This window comes from Palaemon carinicauda, chromosome 17 (assembly GCF_036898095.1).
Source record: "Palaemon carinicauda isolate YSFRI2023 chromosome 17, ASM3689809v2, whole genome shotgun sequence".
NCBI classification, from domain to species: domain Eukaryota; kingdom Metazoa; phylum Arthropoda; class Malacostraca; order Decapoda; family Palaemonidae; genus Palaemon; species Palaemon carinicauda.
In genome coordinates, this window is record NC_090741.1 from 94,685,988 (window position 1) to 94,704,755 (window position 18,768).

At 35.2% G+C, this 18,768-nt stretch overlaps 1 protein-coding gene across 1 annotated transcript; it reads left to right on the forward strand.

The window, feature by feature from the left end:
- The first annotated feature begins 3,901 nt into the window (after window positions 1-3,901).
- Window positions 3,902-8,258, forward strand: LOC137656457 (uncharacterized). The gene is made up of 2 exons (XM_068390629.1): window positions 3,902-4,391; window positions 4,706-8,258. The coding sequence occupies exon 2, from the start codon at window positions 5,124-5,126 to the stop codon at window positions 8,256-8,258; it is 3,135 nt and encodes a 1,044-aa protein (XP_068246730.1). The 5' UTR covers window positions 3,902-4,391; window positions 4,706-5,123.
- The last annotated feature ends 10,510 nt before the right edge of the window (window positions 8,259-18,768 follow it).

An 18,768-nucleotide genomic window follows, 5' to 3' on the forward strand; every position in this document is an offset into this window, starting at 1 on the left:
CTAAATCTTTTGAGAATAAAAAAAAATTTATGCCTTAGCTTATTACGTCAGACATTTTTATTTTTTATATTTTTGCTGTTTACACACAAACAAAAAAAGTTTATATAAATAATTTGATAATAGAAAAAAAAGGTTTTTAAAAAGCTGCGTCAGTGCCACAAAGGCTTTTTTTATGTTCACCCAAAATTATTATAAACCTTTGATTTCATTCTAATAGAAATTCTGTTTTTGAAATGTTTCAATAAATGTTTGCTAGCTCTGAATAACAGTAAGAAGAAGAAGAAGAAGAATGTTCGTATTATATTAAAAAATTTCTTAATTATAAATCTGTCAACTTGGAAGTTTTTATTCCTATGTGAACCTTTGTACAGACAATATTTACCGGCAGCAGAAGTTAGTTAATTATGTTGTCTCTCCCAGCTAATGAATTGTCTGGAAATAATATTAACATTCGGAGGAGAAAAAGAAAAGGATATTTGTTTTTTTTGGTGTTATACAAGAACTTGTACATCATAATTAGTTTTTCATTGTAGATTCTTCATCCAGACTTAATTTTCTTTTGTATTTCCTCATAAAAAAATCTTTTATTATTCCTTGCATCTCTAATTTTATCAATTATATTTCATAAAACACCCCTTTTTTACCTTGTCCTTTTCATATATGACACTTTTATTGAATAAGTATAAAAAATTAAACAATTATAAAAATAAATATCATTATTAGTGTTCTAAATATAATTTCAATGTAGACTGCAAACTGAGTACCACTCAACCATTATTATTATTATTATTATTATTATTTGCTAAGCTGCAACCCTAGTTGGAAAAGCAGGATGCTATAAGCCCAGGGGCTCCAACAGGGAAAACAGCCCAGTAAGGAAAGGAAACAAGGAAAAAAATTAATTGTTTTAAGAACAGCAACAATATTAAAATAAATATTTCTTATATAAACTATAAAAACTTTAACAAAACAAGAGGAGGAGAAACAAGAGAGAACAGTGTGCCCGAGTGTACCCTCAAGCAAGAGAACTCTAACCCAAGGCAGTGAAAGACCATGGTACAGAGGTTATGGCACTACCCAAGACTTGAGAACAATGGTTTGATTTCGGAGTGTCCTTCTCCTAGAAGAGCTGCTTACCATAGCTAAAGAGTCCCTTCTACCCTTACCAAGAGGAAAGTAGCCACTGACCGACTACAGTGCAGTACTTAACCCCTTGAGAGAGAAAAAAAATGTTTGGTAATCTCAGTGTTGTCAAGGTGTATGAGGACAGAGGAGAATGTGTAAAGAATAGGCCAGACTATTTGGTGTATGTGTAGGCAAAGGGAAAATGAACCGTAGCCAGAGAGAAGGATCCAATGTAGTACTGTCTGGCCAGTCAAAGGACCATAACTCTCCAGCGGTAGTATCTCAACGGGTGGTTGGTGCCCTGGCCAACCTACTACCTTCAATAATAATGAGTTAATAACAATAATGATGTTAATATTACCAAAATATGTTACATGCTGAAAACAGAATTATACAGACTTACAGTATTCCCATTTCGGTATTGTCGGGTTAATATATTGGTGGCAGTAATTCATATTGCGTTTCAATAGAGAGAGAGAGAGAGAGAGAGAGAGAGAGAGAGAGAGAGAGAGAGAGAGATTTAATTTATTACATTTGCCTATATTATTCCTTCCCTTTTTAGAATTGGGAAAAAAACTCGTTGGTTATTAAGCAAACAACGATTAAAAATATCACTTTGATGAATAATTTTCTGATAATTAGAAGCAAATATTAAGTATAATAACTAATTTCATAATGATAATATTATATTTAATCATGGAAAGATGCAAGCCAAAACTCCTTCTATGATTGTTAACTGTCATAAATGACTAGTAACCAAAGGAGGAAATATACTGTAGGAGCAAATAGTTAAGGAATATAGAGCAATGTTCGCAATGATTAAAATGATGCAAATTTTACCAAACATTAGATTTTTTACCTTGAAAAAAACTAATTAGTCTGTCAGTTTATGCTGAATATCTTTTACCAATTATATACATATATAAGAATTTAGATTCCTTGAAAATGTAGGAATTAATATTGATGGAGAACACCTTAGCACTGAAGATTTGCAGATGGTAGAAGTTTTGGATAGAGAAAGCAGTAATGTAGGACTGAAAATTAATATGAGTGACACTAAGATAATGTTCAATGAAATTGTAGACACAATAAATAATAGTTATGGACACACTTGTAGAGATTGTTAATTAATATACGTACTTAGGACAAACAATAGGTGTTTCCCCAGGATACGACACAAGAATTAAAAGAAGGATAAGTATGGAATGGAGAGTATGTGGTAAACAAAAATAGATTATGAAAATTAAAATGCCACTTCCTCTAAAGAGAAAAATATTTATTGAGATGTTCCAAGCGGTATTAACTAATGTGCCAGAAGCTTGACGCCTTACTGAAGCCTTAGATCATAAACGAGTCGCAACTCAAAGAGCTAAGGAAGAAATAATAATTGGAATAACCCTGAGAGACAGAAAATGAGCAATATTCTAACAACATGTAAGAAAAAGAAAAGGACATGGACAGGACATATAATGAGAATGAAAGGCAACAAGTGGACATTAAGAATAATAAAATATGGGTTTCTACAGATTATAAAAAAGAAAGAAAAAAAAAAAACAGGGGAAGGGAGAGAAAACGAAAAATTGTTGAACTAAGAAAGTATGCGGGGTGTGGACTGCCACAGAAAGACCATAAACAGACGCAAGTGGAAGGTCATGTGTGAGGCCTTCATTTTGCAGTGAACGAGTAACAGCTAGTGATGTATATAAATATATATATATATATATATATATATATATATATATATATATATATATATATATATATACATACATGTGTATATATATATATATATATATATATATATATATATATATATATATATATATATATATATATATATATATGTGTGTGTGTAGAAAAATGCACATTCGTGTGCATTTAATTTTTTGTATATTATATGAATTGTTTGGTTGTGGTAAATTTCTTATGTTTAATGGTCCTCGAATATGGTCCTCGAATATTCAGATTTTGACTTTGCTGTACAAAATATTGTACATATAGTAAACCGTCGACCAATTGCCTTTAAAGAATATTTGCGAAACTATGATGGGACTGAACCTGTACCATCTCCTATAACTCCAGAGATTTTAGTTAAAGGTCATGAATGGAATTCCTTAAATATTATTCCCCATTTACATCCTTTACCTAGGGCAGATGATACTTGGGTTCCTGATATATCTCCCATTTCCCATGTGAAGGACAGCCACAGGAAGTTACGAAAGGCTAGGGAAAGTATAATAGAGATATATAATAAAGAATTTGTTGTGCAGCTGGTGAATCAAGCCACTGACAAACGCAGTAGATACCAACCTGTTAATCATAAACTATTAGAAGTTGGAGACATTGTTCTCATTAAAGAACCCCTTCTTAAACCTACTAATTTTTCAATGGGTATTGTCAAAGAAATAAAACTGAACTCTTTAGGTGAAGTAACGGGTGCAACAGTACTCAAAGGAAAAAGTAGGGAAGAGACTAAAAGGCACGTTTCATCCTTGATTCCATTGCTCTATAAACGGGAATATGAGGCTAAATTTAACGATAAAGCACAATCGCCATGTGAGGATAAACTGAGCAAGGAAGATTAGGTTAAGGAGAGACCCAAGAGGCGAGCTGCCATGATTGGGAAAGATAAGGTAAAGAAACTATTGGATGACAGTCTAGCGTGATCTTTGATCGCTATATTGTAATTCAATTTTTTCCTAGAAAAATTGAATCCCCTCGCGGGAGTGTAGAAAAATGCACATTCGTGTGCATTTAAATTTTTGTATATTATATGAATTGTTTGGTTGTGGTAAATTTCTTATGTTTAAATTGTTTGCTCGGGAGTGGTTTGGTTCTTTTATTTTGAAAAAGCAAATGCATCTACTTAGCATACCTTAAACTACCTCTTGGGACAATTTTAAAGCAAGAAACAAGCCATTCTTGAGCGATGTATTTTAAGTTTCACCAGGTTGTTCGCTGCTGGACACAAGACTGGGAAAACCGTTGTCGGTGGTGAATGATCTGAAGAAGGCAGTATGAAGAGGCCAGCGTAAGAAGCGCAGCAAGGCAGTCTTCTCCTGAATTTGAATCAATTTTTTGGCAGCCAAGGACAATGGCTGTCATTCATTAGTGTAAGATCGGTGGCTCTGGACTTAGCCGCTCATGGATCACGTCATCGTCTGACCACCTTATACTACTCAAGAGCTCAAATAGAAGACTACCATCAACACCTCTACCTTCGTCACTGCTTTTCTATGGACCTAAGAGACTGGCTATATGTTGAGGTAAGGTTTGCATTAAGTACGATGCATTTGCTTAGTGAACTTTCAACTATAGTTACGGTTTTATAACCTTTTGTCTTGCAACCAAACTCATATATATATATATAATAAAGTCTGAAGGGTCTCCTTTTAAGTTTTAAATTTGATCTTGACATTTATATTAGGATTTTCAAATCGTTTATTGATCTAGGTTTTGTATTTTCCATAGATTAATATTAAAAGTTCGTTTGTTTTGTAAAATTTCGCATATATGCACATTGTTATGTTTATAGCCCCTGACGTTTCCAATTTATAATGTTTCATGCTATGGGTTACAGATCCTTCGGATGTTTCGAAAATTGAGGGGTAATAGTGCGGACCAAATGCAGGTTCTCTGGCGGAGAGAGAGAAAGTCCACGCTAAGTTTGTCCGAGATTTGAACTGATCAGGATCACCATATTCGCCAGTCATTCTTCGGATTGTAAATTGTCATAAATTTACCTTTTAATTGTAAATTAAATTAATTTTTTATGACTTATAATTTTGCTTCTCCTTAATTTATGTTACATTGCCCTCTCACTTATTGCTTTTCGAAAATGGCGACGAGGATGGGATTGGTTGCGAGGTTCATTATTGCTTTGAGTATTTTTTTTTCTTGATGGATTTCCGTGAGCTGGTTACGTTCCAGAGTCCCGTATCTTAATATTTCGCTATATTACTTTAAGTTTTAATTTTTTTCATTAAATTCTTAGAAAAATGCCGCCGAAGAGTATTTCGCGTAGTTTTCGTTCAGCCCTTAGGCAACAAGTTACCAAGAAGTGTAATTTCATAGAAAGGTTTGTTTCTTCGATGTCTGTAAGCGATGCTAACGAGCATATGAACATGTTGGTTGACCTTAAAGAAAAACTTGACAAAGTGAATAACGAGGTTTTGAAGGAAATTTGGGATAGCGCAGATAAAGACGACAACGGCGATGAATTGGTGAGTGAGGAAATGGATACTTGGTTCGTTTATGACGATCGTTTGAGTAAGTGTCTCTCCCTCCTTAAGACCGCGGTGTCACTTTCGCCCGGAACCCTTTCCGATCGTTCGCGTTCTGAAATTTCACAGCTTAAATTACCTGAACTACCTTTACCGACATTTGGTAATCGAGAAGGTGAAGATATTTCGAAGTTTTTGCGAGAGTTCGAAGCAACTATTGATAAGTATGATCTTAGTACTCACGTTAAATTTACTCTTCTTACGAGACAGCTTTCAGGTGACTCGCTTAAACTGGTAAACTCATTAGATTGTAGCAACCGTTCGTATGAAGAAGCTAAGAAATTATTACAGAAAGCGTTTGCAGATACTTTGTCTCAACAATATACGGTTATTAAGCAGTTATCGGAGTTGAAGCTAACGTATCAGTGTGATCCGTATGACTTTATCAGTAATATGAGAATAATTTGTAATCAATTTGAGGCTTTAAGCATAGATCAAAACATAGTTTTACAGTATTTCATATGGAATGGGTTTAATGACTGTTTCAAGAATCAGTTAATGCATATTACTGGCTCGAATAAGCCCTCGTTGCAGCAAATAGATGAACATATCTTTACTGCTTTGGAAAGATATAGAAACATATCCAAGAAATTTAATGTGAAACAAGGTAATCTTGAGAAAAAGGTTGTGCCCAACTCAAATTGTTTAGCTTCTGCCGTTGTTAATGTTGAGAAGTCTAAAGTTAAAGAATGTTCTCTATGTTTAGCAGACAATAAAGGAGACATTGATCACCCAATTTTTAAGTGTTCAGTTTATGTAACTCCACAGAGTAAAATTGAAAAACTAAAACAATTGAATTTTTGTACAAACTGTACTTACGATTCTCATAAAACTTCAGATTGCAGGTTTAAATTTAACCGAAAATGTAAACATTGTAACAAGTGGCATTTCAGCTATCTTTGTAAATTTCGTAAAGACCCAAAAAGTACTGCTAATAACCTTAAGAATGATTCAGATAACCAAGAAGTGACTAATCAAACGGCAAAGGGGAATTGTAAAGAGAAATCGAACTCTAATTCTGTTGTTTCTAATTTAACTTGGTCTGATTTAGGAGTTTTAAGAATCTCTTGTAACCCGGTGACTGCTATGCCTTCCTTTTCACTGAATGACAATGGGGATCGAGGTATAAAGGATTCAGGAAGTCAAGTAACTTTCGTTGAGGAAGACTGGGCTAAGAGTATGCATTTTGAAGTTGTGGATCCGAATTATTCTTTGGTGGTGAATGGTATTAATTCTTCAAAGCCGTTAGCCACTGTAGTATACAAGGTAAAGTTGAATGATGATTATTTTACTGCTATTGCCATGAAGTCTATTAATTTGAAATTAGTTTTGCCAGGTATCTCTGAAGTAGCTCAAGTATTTAAGGATAAGGGCTATGTATTAGCCGACAAAACTTTGCATATGTCTGGGGACAAAGTTGAAGATATAAAATTACTCTTGGGAAATGATAACTCTCATTTAGTACCACAGAAGGATGCGCTGTTTGGAGGTAGTTCTGAAGTGATTCCCTCTGTTTACTTAGAATCACCCTTAGGAGTGATGCTTGTAGGTGACATTGAAAGTTATAAGCAAAATCTAGCTCTATTACCAGACCGGATAAAGCATTCTTCTGAAGTTTGTGCAAAGGGTGAGGGTCCCCTTGAAGTTGATAGTAATTTGAATATGGATGGATTGTTCTTAGATTCGGTAGAGGAATTCAAGTTCCCTGCTTGTGCTAATATTTCTGTTTTAAATAAGGGTCAGATTGTTGAAGCTGAACTCGAGAGAGCAGCAGAAGAAATTCTTTCCTCAAAGGCAGAAAGTATTTCGTACAGTGATTCTAACTTATATGACGAAGACTTTAATGAGGAGAACAGGAAAGTAGTAGAATTTGCTTTAGAAAATACTTGTAGAGATCGTGATGGAAGGTTAGTTATGCCTCTGTTATGGAATGGGAAAGTAGCTCATTTGCTTGGTAAGAATCAAAATCTGTCAAAAGCAATATTAAAATCAAATTTTAAGAAATTTAGCAAAAAGGATAATACTTTTCAAATGATTGATGAGGTTTTTAAAGAACAGGAACAGCTAGGCATTATAGAGAGAGTTTCTAACTTGGAGCAATTCTTGGAGGAAAACCCTCAACATAGTTTCCTGCCGCACATGCCAGTGTTCAAGATGGACCGAGAGTCAACAAAATGCCGTAATGTATTTTTGTCCAATTTGTGTGAATCTGACAAAGATAAACCTTTAACTCTATCTCATAATCAAACAATTTTTGCTGGTCCTTGTTTGAATAAGAAAATTTCAACTTCTATTTTACAGCTAAGATTTAATGAAAAATTGTTATGTTTTGATATAAAAAAGGCATTTCTGATGATTAAGTTGGTGCCTTCAGATCAAAGTAGGTTACTCTTTTATTGGTACAGAAACTTATCTAAAAATGACTATTCCTTAATTGTTTATAAACATTGCAGACTTCCATTTGGTTTGCCATGTAGTCCAACTTTATTAGTGTTAGCACTTTATAAAATTTTGATGTTGGATGTCCAAGATGACAATATTGATGTAAAGGAATTGAAGACAGAGTTATATAACTTAGCTTACATGGATAACTTGGCTTACACGACCAATGATATAGACAGGTTGAAATGGGTTTATGAGAAACTTGACAGTATATTTTCTCCCTATAAATTTGAATTGCAGCAGTTCATAACCAATGATGACTCTCTGCAGCAACAGGTAGATAAAGATAAGGAAAAGACTCCTACAAAAGTAAAATTACTTGGTTTGTTTTGGGACAGAAACATTGATACTCTTTCGGCAAGCAAGTTGGTACTTGATAAGGATGCAACGTCAAAAGACAAATTTTAAGTTCTATTGCAGCCAATTTTGATGTGTTCTCATTTTATGGTCCTTTATTAAACAGGGCTAGATTATTTATGCACTCGCTACAATGCAGGAAAGAAGTTGGATGGGACGATAGACTCTCTGGTGAGGAGCTACGAGAATGGTCTAATATTTGCAAGCAAGTAAACGGTGTTCCTGAAATTGCAGTGAAGAGATTTGTTGGTCGCAGGAATGATCCTCTCAAATTATTGCTTTTCGAAAATATATATATATATATATATATATATATGTATGTATATATGTAGGTATATATATATATATATATATATATATATATATATATATATATATATATATATATATATATATATGTAGGTATGTATATATATACATATACACATATATATATATATATTATATATATATATATATATATATATATATATATATATATGTATATATATACACAAACATATATACATATATATATATATATATATATATATATATATATATATATATATATATATATATACATATATATATATATATATATATATATATATATGTATGTATATATGTAGGTATGTATATATATATATATATATATGTATATATATATATATGTATATATATATATATGTATATATATATATATATATATATATATATATATATATATATATATATATATATATATATATATACATATATATAAACACATTTCATTGCAAATAATATCCAACATGACATATCTCATCAAACGTTTGGTTCAATGGAGTAATAAGAATCAACACCTGCATTCGATAACCTTTCCAATCAGGACTGGCAACCTAACTGAGATTATCCTCATGCAAATATTTGGTCAATACTGACTCTGTGCTTTACAGAGACTAATCGACTTCAAGTGGAAGAAGAGGGAAATGTGGATGCAGAACGTAAAGGAGGCTCAAGATATGAAGGCATTAACATATAAAGAGTCAATAATTATAAAAAACACTATATATTTTAGGATGGACATATATATATATAACTATATATATATATATATATATATATATATATATATATATATATATATATATATATATATAGATATATATACATATATATATATATATGCAGAAGAACCACAGGAAAAATTATAATACGAAATATACGATTAAGTCCTGACTAGTTTCGTGATACTTCTTCAGAGGACTAATTTATTGAGATAGGTTTCTTTACATTTTATAGGGAAAGTAAACATACAAACATACATATAGAGAATTAGAGAACAATGACATTCCCTTACCAGCTACCTGGGCTGAGGTCAGGTGTTAACTGGGTGGAGATCCAACCTTATTAGACACCTGCCAAAAAAGGGTTATTTCTGGTGGCTGGTAAATTCTTGTTATTGACTTTCAGTACAGTTTATTTATATGAAAACACAGTAGCCATATCTATATAAATACATAAGCTAAACTATTTGTATTTGTAAAACACATCTATATAAAAATATATAAAAAAGACATATACATACGTATACACAGACAGGCATTAATACACAAACATACATAATATATACATAGACATATACATACGGTCTGGCGGGATGTTGCAATAACAACCCCCACACTCTCGAATCTTACTTACTGACAGTTGTCTCCTCTACACATACTTTCCCCTTACGTTATCATAAACTGGACTCTTAGACTCAAGGGAAACAAAAACAAACCATAACCTTAACACTATATTCTTAAAACTAAAATAAGTCATAAATTTGGCTATTAAACATACAATAAACTAACACCATTCAAAAATAAAAAAAACAACACTAACAAACTTAAAACTAAAATAGACCGCAACCAATATTTACTAATTATATATATATGATTCTGAGTGGACACTTCGTCCACACAAGGGCCAACTGTCTTTAATAGCCAAACAAACACAACACTGCAGCAACCGGACCACTGACAAATATACACAATTGTATTAATTGGTCTAGTTTGTGCCCAGTATCATCATCATCAACATCATCATCATCATCAATCGAAGGTTCATTCAGTCCGGGTCATCAACGTTTATCTAAATCTGAGCAGTCATATCAAGTTCCTTAAACAATCCAGGTCATCAACATACAATTTAACATTCACGGGAACTCTTTCCAAAGAAGTAAGTTTATCTAAGGAGGAATCACAGCCTGCAGAAATAAAAAAGAAAAACACTTACGAATACTTCTAACTAACTAAACTATCGCACTATAATCAAAGATAAATATTAAGTAGTTCCTATCATTCACAATTACGACAAGCAAATATAAACAAAACTGTACTTACTCAGAATATAAATAATCACTTCCACGCTGGTCGAAAAATAATAATCCAGCGTTCACACACGCAACTGCCTTAAGCTGCAGTCAAATCAAAATAAGCATTCACCCAAGACATTCACCACTGTCGTAACCTAACTAAAAACATAAGCAAACAATCTCATGTAAACCAACAGTCTTTCTCACAACAAACAATCGATACACTAACTACCCATCTATCTCTCTCTCTCTCTCTCTCTCTCTCTCTCTCTCTCTCTCTCTCTCTCTCTCTCTCTCTCTCTCTCTCTCTCTCAGGATTTGGCAAAAAACAAAAAAAAAAAATAAAAAAAAATAAATCCTCCACATTCCTACCCCCTTACTTTGCCAAATCCTTCTCACACAACACTTACATTAATTTTTCATTACCCAGTCGCAGTCGGAAAGGGGACCTCTACTCCGAGTAACTGGGCCTTCATACACTCTCTCATTCGCTTCTTCCTTATAACAATCATTCGCTACATTAACACTATTCCCATCTAAATCCCTATCATCTAATATATCATGTACAATCCCATCTACCTCACTATCATCTGGCCCTAAAATCTCACTTATTTCCGTCAGCAATTCATCCATTTCTTCCAAACCATTTTCTACTTTAATAAAAGATTCATTCATACAACTTATCATTCTCCTATCTCTCACTCTGGCATTCATCATACTTTCTTTAAATCATTTAATGAAAAACCACACACACTATAGGTATCATTCATACTCAGCCATGATTCATCTGTATTAATACATTTATCTTCCACACTCACTTGCACATTCACACCCTTGTCATATTTATTTCTATTCTCACTTTTACTTATAAAATTTCCCCTTCTTTCATCCTTATTTAAAGCTCTCGTATTCTTCCTTTTCATATATTCAACTAACACTAACTGTTTACCTTCTAAACCTAATTCCTCATACATACTAGGTTCACACTTGTTCTTTTTCAACCATTTACTCATCCCATTCTCTTGGATATACTCAGGTACCTCCTTCCATTTACGCAACTGGTTGTGGTGTGCCCTAACTCTTTCCACATTACCATCCACACACAACTTTCCCAACACATAACTTAATCCACTCGAACCAACTTCTAACACCTCATATGGGCCTTCAAACTTGTCACACACCTTATATACATTCATTCTACCCTTTTCAATGACTTCTTTCAACACTCTCTCACCAACTCTGAAGCTTTCAAACCTCTCATTTGCTTTTCTCCACACATCTCTATCATCCTCTGACACACCCAGCTTCGGTCTTACTATCTTTTCAAAATTCAACACAAACTTACATGGAGACATACCCGTACTCTTATGCACTGTTGCATTGTAAGCCCACAACGCTCTACCAACATACAAATCCCAATCATTATCGCATGTACTCATCATACGCAAAATTTCAGTTAATGTTCTTACAGTCCTTTCCGCCAATCCATTCGCACTTGGCATATGAGTCGAATACACATGTTCAATACCCCATTCTCTTAACATCTGCTCTAACTCCCATCCTACAAACTCAGGGCCATTATCACTTAACATTCTCGCAGGCTTACACACACACATCGGCAACATCACTTGACCAACCATTCTTGCAACAGTTTCACTCCGTTTATCCTTTGTGGGTACTGCATATGTAAATTTACTCATGTGATCAACCATAACAATCATTCCCACATGTCTTCTCGCAGTCACAGGCAACGAAACACAATCAATCACAAACATCTCAAATGGTTCTTTCATACGTAATCTCAAAACAGGCGGATTACCATGCACTCTCTGATACTTCCCTTTCTGGCAATCTTCAAACGTAGTCACTACATCCTTACATATCTGACTAAACCCAGGTGTAAAAAATCTCTCACGCATGCATTCCCACAATTTATTCTTACCCATATGCCCATATCTGTCATGCACTAACATACACATACTTACAGCTGCAAGCATCGGAAACACAGGAACATATATATATCTTCATCCATTCCTTTATGTAGAAAATAAACATTATCCTTACACACAATAAGTTTCTTACTTACTTTCTTATACACCTCTAAATCAGACGGCCATTCTTCTACCTCAATACTATTCAACATACATTCACATAACCTTTTAATTTCCACACATTCATCTTGCATTTCTTCCACCTCCTCTTTAGTCAATAGATCATCCTCACTCCTTGTAATATCAATCATGCCAACAAAATTCGCCATAAATACACTATTATCTTCTATCACAACTACTTCACATCCATTCTTCAGAAGCAAACCACTACCAATATCAACTGATAGATCATGCAATCTTTAAAAATCAATCCCTATCAAAAAACAACTAGGCATCTCATTCTCTCCCATTGCAATTAAATTATGTTCCACCTCCATACTTCCCAGTTTTACTTTCAAACGCACTACTTCCTAAACTAGCAAACTTCCTTTACCTATCCCATGAATTCTCACACATGTACATTGCCTTTTCACTTCCCAATTGTACCGCTCTATTTCCTTGATAACAGACATATTCACTAATGACACTTGCGCACCTGTATCAATTAAACTACAGTATTCATTCCCGTTTATACCCACATACGTCATCATTCTTCCTTTTACACCATGCATACAAATATTTACTCTCCTATCAATAGGGCCATTCTTGTCACAACTATGTTTATCTTTGCTATCTTCCATGCTCATACCACTCAGATTCAAGTCACTCGGGCAATCCTCCTTCTCACTCAACAACTTGCAACATCTTTCATTACATTGTAACCTCAATATATACTCACTTTCAGTCTCCTTATTTGCCCGGTATTGCATCGGATGATTCCACCCAAAATACAAATAAACAGTGGCACCATACAACATACTTACTACCAACAATACTTTTGATAACAATTCACCCTCAAGCACACTATCCTCCTCCTTATATGCCATTTCTTTCGATACTTCATTCTCAACACTCATTCTAAGCTCGTCTACACTAGCATGTATATCCTTATTCAAACCCTTCAATTTAAACTTATTCAACCCACTCAAAATACATTTATACACCATGTCCTCCCCTTCAAAACTTAGTACCACCACTAAATATTCCGGCAACCTTTCAAAATTACTGTCATTCTCGCTACTATCTTCTATCTTACCATGCATTCTTGACATCGCATCTGCTATCACATTCTTACTCCCAGGTACATATTCTAGCTTAAAATCAAAATCATTCAAATCCTCTATTGTCTTCGCAACCCTAGCATTCACAGACTCTTTCTTAATCATGTACACTAGGGGCTAATGGTCAGTACGCACAATAAATTTCACACCATACAAAAATACTTTCAACGCTTTCACGCAAAACCGTATCGCAGCTAACTCCCTTTGAATCGTGGAATACTTTCGCTCAGCCTTATTAAATGTTTTACTTACATACGCTATCACTCTCAATTGTTCCTCTCCATTTATTCTTTGCATTTGAACCAAGCAACCACCGTACTAATCCCACTAGCATCCGTATATAACTCTAGCATACTCGCATGATCACTATAGTCAGGAAAGGCCAAAGTGACGTCTCTCGCAGCCTCTTCTTTCAACTTTCAAATGCTTTAATCATACGCTCATCCCATTTCAGTCTCGTACTATTTCTCTTACCTGTCCACTCATTCAAAGGCTTCCCTATTCCCGAACAATCTCTGACAAACTTCCGACCAAATTCAATCCACCCAAGAAAACCTCTCAACTCACACACCGTACGAGGACGTGGAAACTCTCTCACCTTACTCACAAACTTATCACTCTTCCTTATACCCAATTCACTCACCACATGCCCAAGAAATTCCACCTCCCCGGCCAACCATGTACACTTTTCAAGTTTAACTTTCACACCAACTTCTATCAAACGTTCTAATACTGCTTCAAGCAACTGCATGTGTTCCTTAACAGTCTCACTAGCAATCAAAATATCATTTATAAAAACAGTCACCTTCTGTCGATCAAACCCAGCCAAAACTACATTCATCGCCCTCTGGAAGGCAGCAGGCGCATTAGCAAGGCCAAAACTTAATCTTCTAAATTGATAATGACAATTACTACTTGAAAATGCCGTAATGGGCCTGCTCCCCTCTGCCAGAGGCATTTGGTAATAGCCCCTAACTAAATCTAACTTTGTAAAAACTTTCATCCCATGCATCTTATACACACAGCCAGACACTACATTCATCGGGAAACGTTCTTTAACAGTTACTTTATTCACCTTCCTATAATCAATACACATATGTAAACTTCCATCCGGCTTTCTTACAGGTACAATAGGGCTATTCCAGGCACTCTCACTCCTTTCTATTACACCCATTTGCTCTAACTCCTGGCACTGCTCTTCTATTTCTCTGGCCATAGGCGGAGAAAAATGTCGGGGACGCTGATATATAGGGGTATCATTACTAGGAGCTATCTTAAATTCAGGCAGCTTTGATCCCCCACAATCCTCGTCACCACGACTCAAAACTCTCCGGCTATCCCATAACATCCTATACAATTGTTCCCTTTCTCCCTCACTTATATTCTCATCTACATTAATTCTTTCTTTCAAACTTTCACAGTCCCAATCGTCATCCTGCTTTATCTTACCCGTCATAACATGTCTCAATTTAACATATCTTTCATCCTCTACATTGACCAACGTATACATACATCCCATGCAATCACCCTCACGTATACCCCGTATTCTCTTCCTCCTTACAGTCAGCAACAAGCTCACATACACCTTCGTCTCCTGCAAATTCAAAATACCATCATACACATGCACACTTGTTTTCACTAAATTACTTGCTTCCGAACCTTCCACTACATATTCACAATTGTCACTATTGGCAATTCCCAGACTATTCGGCCATGCAACTTCTACACTGGTAACCTCACTCGCATCCCTTGACAATTTAACACCTTCTTTTGCTACATACACTACCATCTTCGTTCAAATAAAATTCCCAACAAAATTTACCATTAACTCTCATCTCTATCATATTTACACCAAGATATACAATCATACCACATTTTTTCAAGAAGTTATAACCTAACAACACATCATATTTGTCATTTACTCCCTCAACCACATAAAAATCATCATCTTCCATCATCAGCCCCCAATCATAACATTTTCACGTAACTTTCCTTGCACAGACATACTTAAATTACCGATACCTTTCACTTCACCTTTACACCCCCTAAATTCAAAAACATCCCTTACCTTATCGTACGCATTCCTGAACATTAAATTGACACCACAATCAGTATCAATCAGACCAACTAGCTCTATACCATTAAAATTTACTTTTACACTCATGCAGTCCTAAGCTCTTTCACCCATCACGTCTTCATGCAGTAAACCTTCACGAACATGCATCAAATTCACTCCGTACACACTCGAGGACTCACCCAGCTGAACCCTCTTACACTCTAGTTTTCCGAACATCCTGGCTGACTTACCCCCTTCTTCCTACATACTCTAGCTACATGCCCATCTGCACCACATTCAGTACACTTACCCCGCGGCTCCTTGCACATTCTAGCATAATGACCATCCTTACCACAGTTGCCGTAAATCACATTTGTACGATTACTCCGACATTCACTCGCTATGTGCCCAGTCATACCACATCGATAACATTTAACCCCTTTCTCTTTCTTACACTCACTAATTCGATGCCCTGTCTCTCCACACCCGAAACATGCTCCTAACGCCCATCTACACTCATTCTTTGTATGCCCTACTTTCCCACACCTATAACACTTCTCTTCACAGACAGAACTACCTGACCTACCTCACTGCACACTAGCACTCCTATCCCTCCAAACCTGGTTCCCTTGCCTAAACCCTTCATTTGTCCTTACAGGTATTCCCACATTATTCGCCCTAACACTCCTATCTACTACACTATCAGCTACCCTCATCAGTCCTCTCATAACAGCCTCTCGAAAACTAACAAATTCTGGCACACTTTCCTCCATTCCAATTCTTACACTCACAGATTTACTTTCTTTCATGCACCTATCTAACTCATAATCCTCAACTATCTCTAGTATATCATCCCATGTCAATCTCTCTTGCGTCCATCTCATTTTCTCCTTCCGTTTCAAATTAATAAATTCACACACATTCTCAGGTATGGTCGCCAAAAACTTCCTCATTAACTCCTTATTCTCATTTATGCCTTCATCCCAATACTTCTTCCTAGCTAACGTTTCCAACCTACATACATACATTGATATATCTTCTCCTGCATTCATCCTTGCCTCATCAAAATCATTCTTACGCTTATACCTAACACTCCCTTTTATACGTTTTACCTGCTCAATTATTTTCTTTTTCACACTTTCATAATCAACGTCACCTACACTCATTATCACTCCATACATTGTCAACAAATACCCAGTCAAATATTCTCCTAACTCCCTAGCCCAAACTCTCTTACTATCACCATACTTATCCTGACAATACTTCTCATACTCCATAAAAAAATCATATACATCCCTACTGCTATGCTTATTGAACCTTTCACACCGAGGTACCTCGTTCATAAACACAGTCTTACACACATCGCGTTCATTCTCACTGATATCATCACTGCCTACTCCCTTGTTACTTCATCTTCATTTGAATATAATGAATCCACTTCAACACTTAAATTCCTATTCTTAACCATTCCTTTCTTACCCTTTTTCTTACTTACCACTTTCACCCATTCATGGTCATCTTCACTCTCATCCTGACCTTTCTTCTTTTCCCTCTCCATATTACTTTTACCTTTCTTCTCATTCTTCCTATAACATTTCTGTTCATCCTTACTTTGCTTAATTCCCTTATTTTCAATCTCACTATTACTATCACTATCACTTCCTTTCTCATTATCCCTTACCTTAACCTTCTCTTCCACCAGCAACCCTTTACCCGTAGCAGAGGCCACTCCTCCGACTGCGCCTTTACCCATGAAAGTTTTCATCATTCCCATTACCTGCCCCATCATAGCTTCCATTCGTTCCTCATTCTCACGCATCCTTATCTCAACATCCTCTTCCACTCTCTCTACAGTTCTCTTTAGTGCTTTCAGTTCCTATCGCATCTCCTCATTCTCACATTTCAACCTCTCATTCTCTACTAAACACCTCTCTTTTTCAACTATCAATCTCTGCTCCCGTTCTTCAACAAACCGCAATTCCTCCCTTAATATCTTTAATTGTTCTTCCATTTTCATCAACCTTAATCTAATTTCTTATCCTATTTTAGTCCTTTGTCAAAGAGTCCAGCTTCCTATCCCACCTCGGTAGTCCCTCTTAGACTCAAGGGAAACATAAACAAACCATAACCTTAACACTATATTCTTAAAACTAAAATAAATCATAAATTTGGCGATTAAACATACAATAAACTAACACCATTAAAAAATAAAAAAACAAACTTAAAACTAAAATAGACCGCAACCAATATTTAATAATTACATATATATGATTCTGAGTGGACACTTTCGTCCACACAAGGGCCAACTGTCTTTAATAGCCAAACAAACACAACACTACAGCAACCGGAACACTAACAAATATACACAATTGTATTAACTGGTCTGGTTTGTGCGCAGTATCATCATCATTATCACCATCATCATCATCAAACGAAGGTTCATTCAGTCCGGGTCATCAACGTTTATCTAAATCTGAGCAGTCATATCAAGTTCCTTAAACAATCCAGGTCATCAACATACAATTTAACATTCAAGGGAACTCTTTCCAAAGGAGTAAGTTTATCCAAGGAGGAATCACGGCCTGCAGAAATAAAAAAGAAAAACATTTACGAATACTCCTAACCAGCTAAACTATCACACTATAATCAAAGATAAATATTAAATTGTTCCTATCATTCACAATTACGACAAGCAAATATAAACAAAACTGTACTTACTCAGAATATAAATAATCACTTCCACGCTGGTCGAAAATAATAATCCAGCGTTCACACTTGCAACTGCCTTAAGCTGCTGTCAAATCAAAATATGCATTCACCCAAGACATTCACCACTGTCGTAACCTAACTAAAAACATAAACAAACAAACAATCTTTCTCGCAACAAACAATCGATACACTAACTACCCATCTCTCTCTCTCTCTATCTCTCTCTCTCTCTCTCTTCCTCTCTCTCGACTCTCTCTCTCTCTTT

Excerpts from the sequence above, each read along its gene's own strand:
- LOC137656457 (XM_068390629.1), top strand. The coding sequence starts at position 5,124 with ATGCCGCCGAAGAGTATTTCGCGTAGTTTTCGTTCAGCCCTTAGGCAA.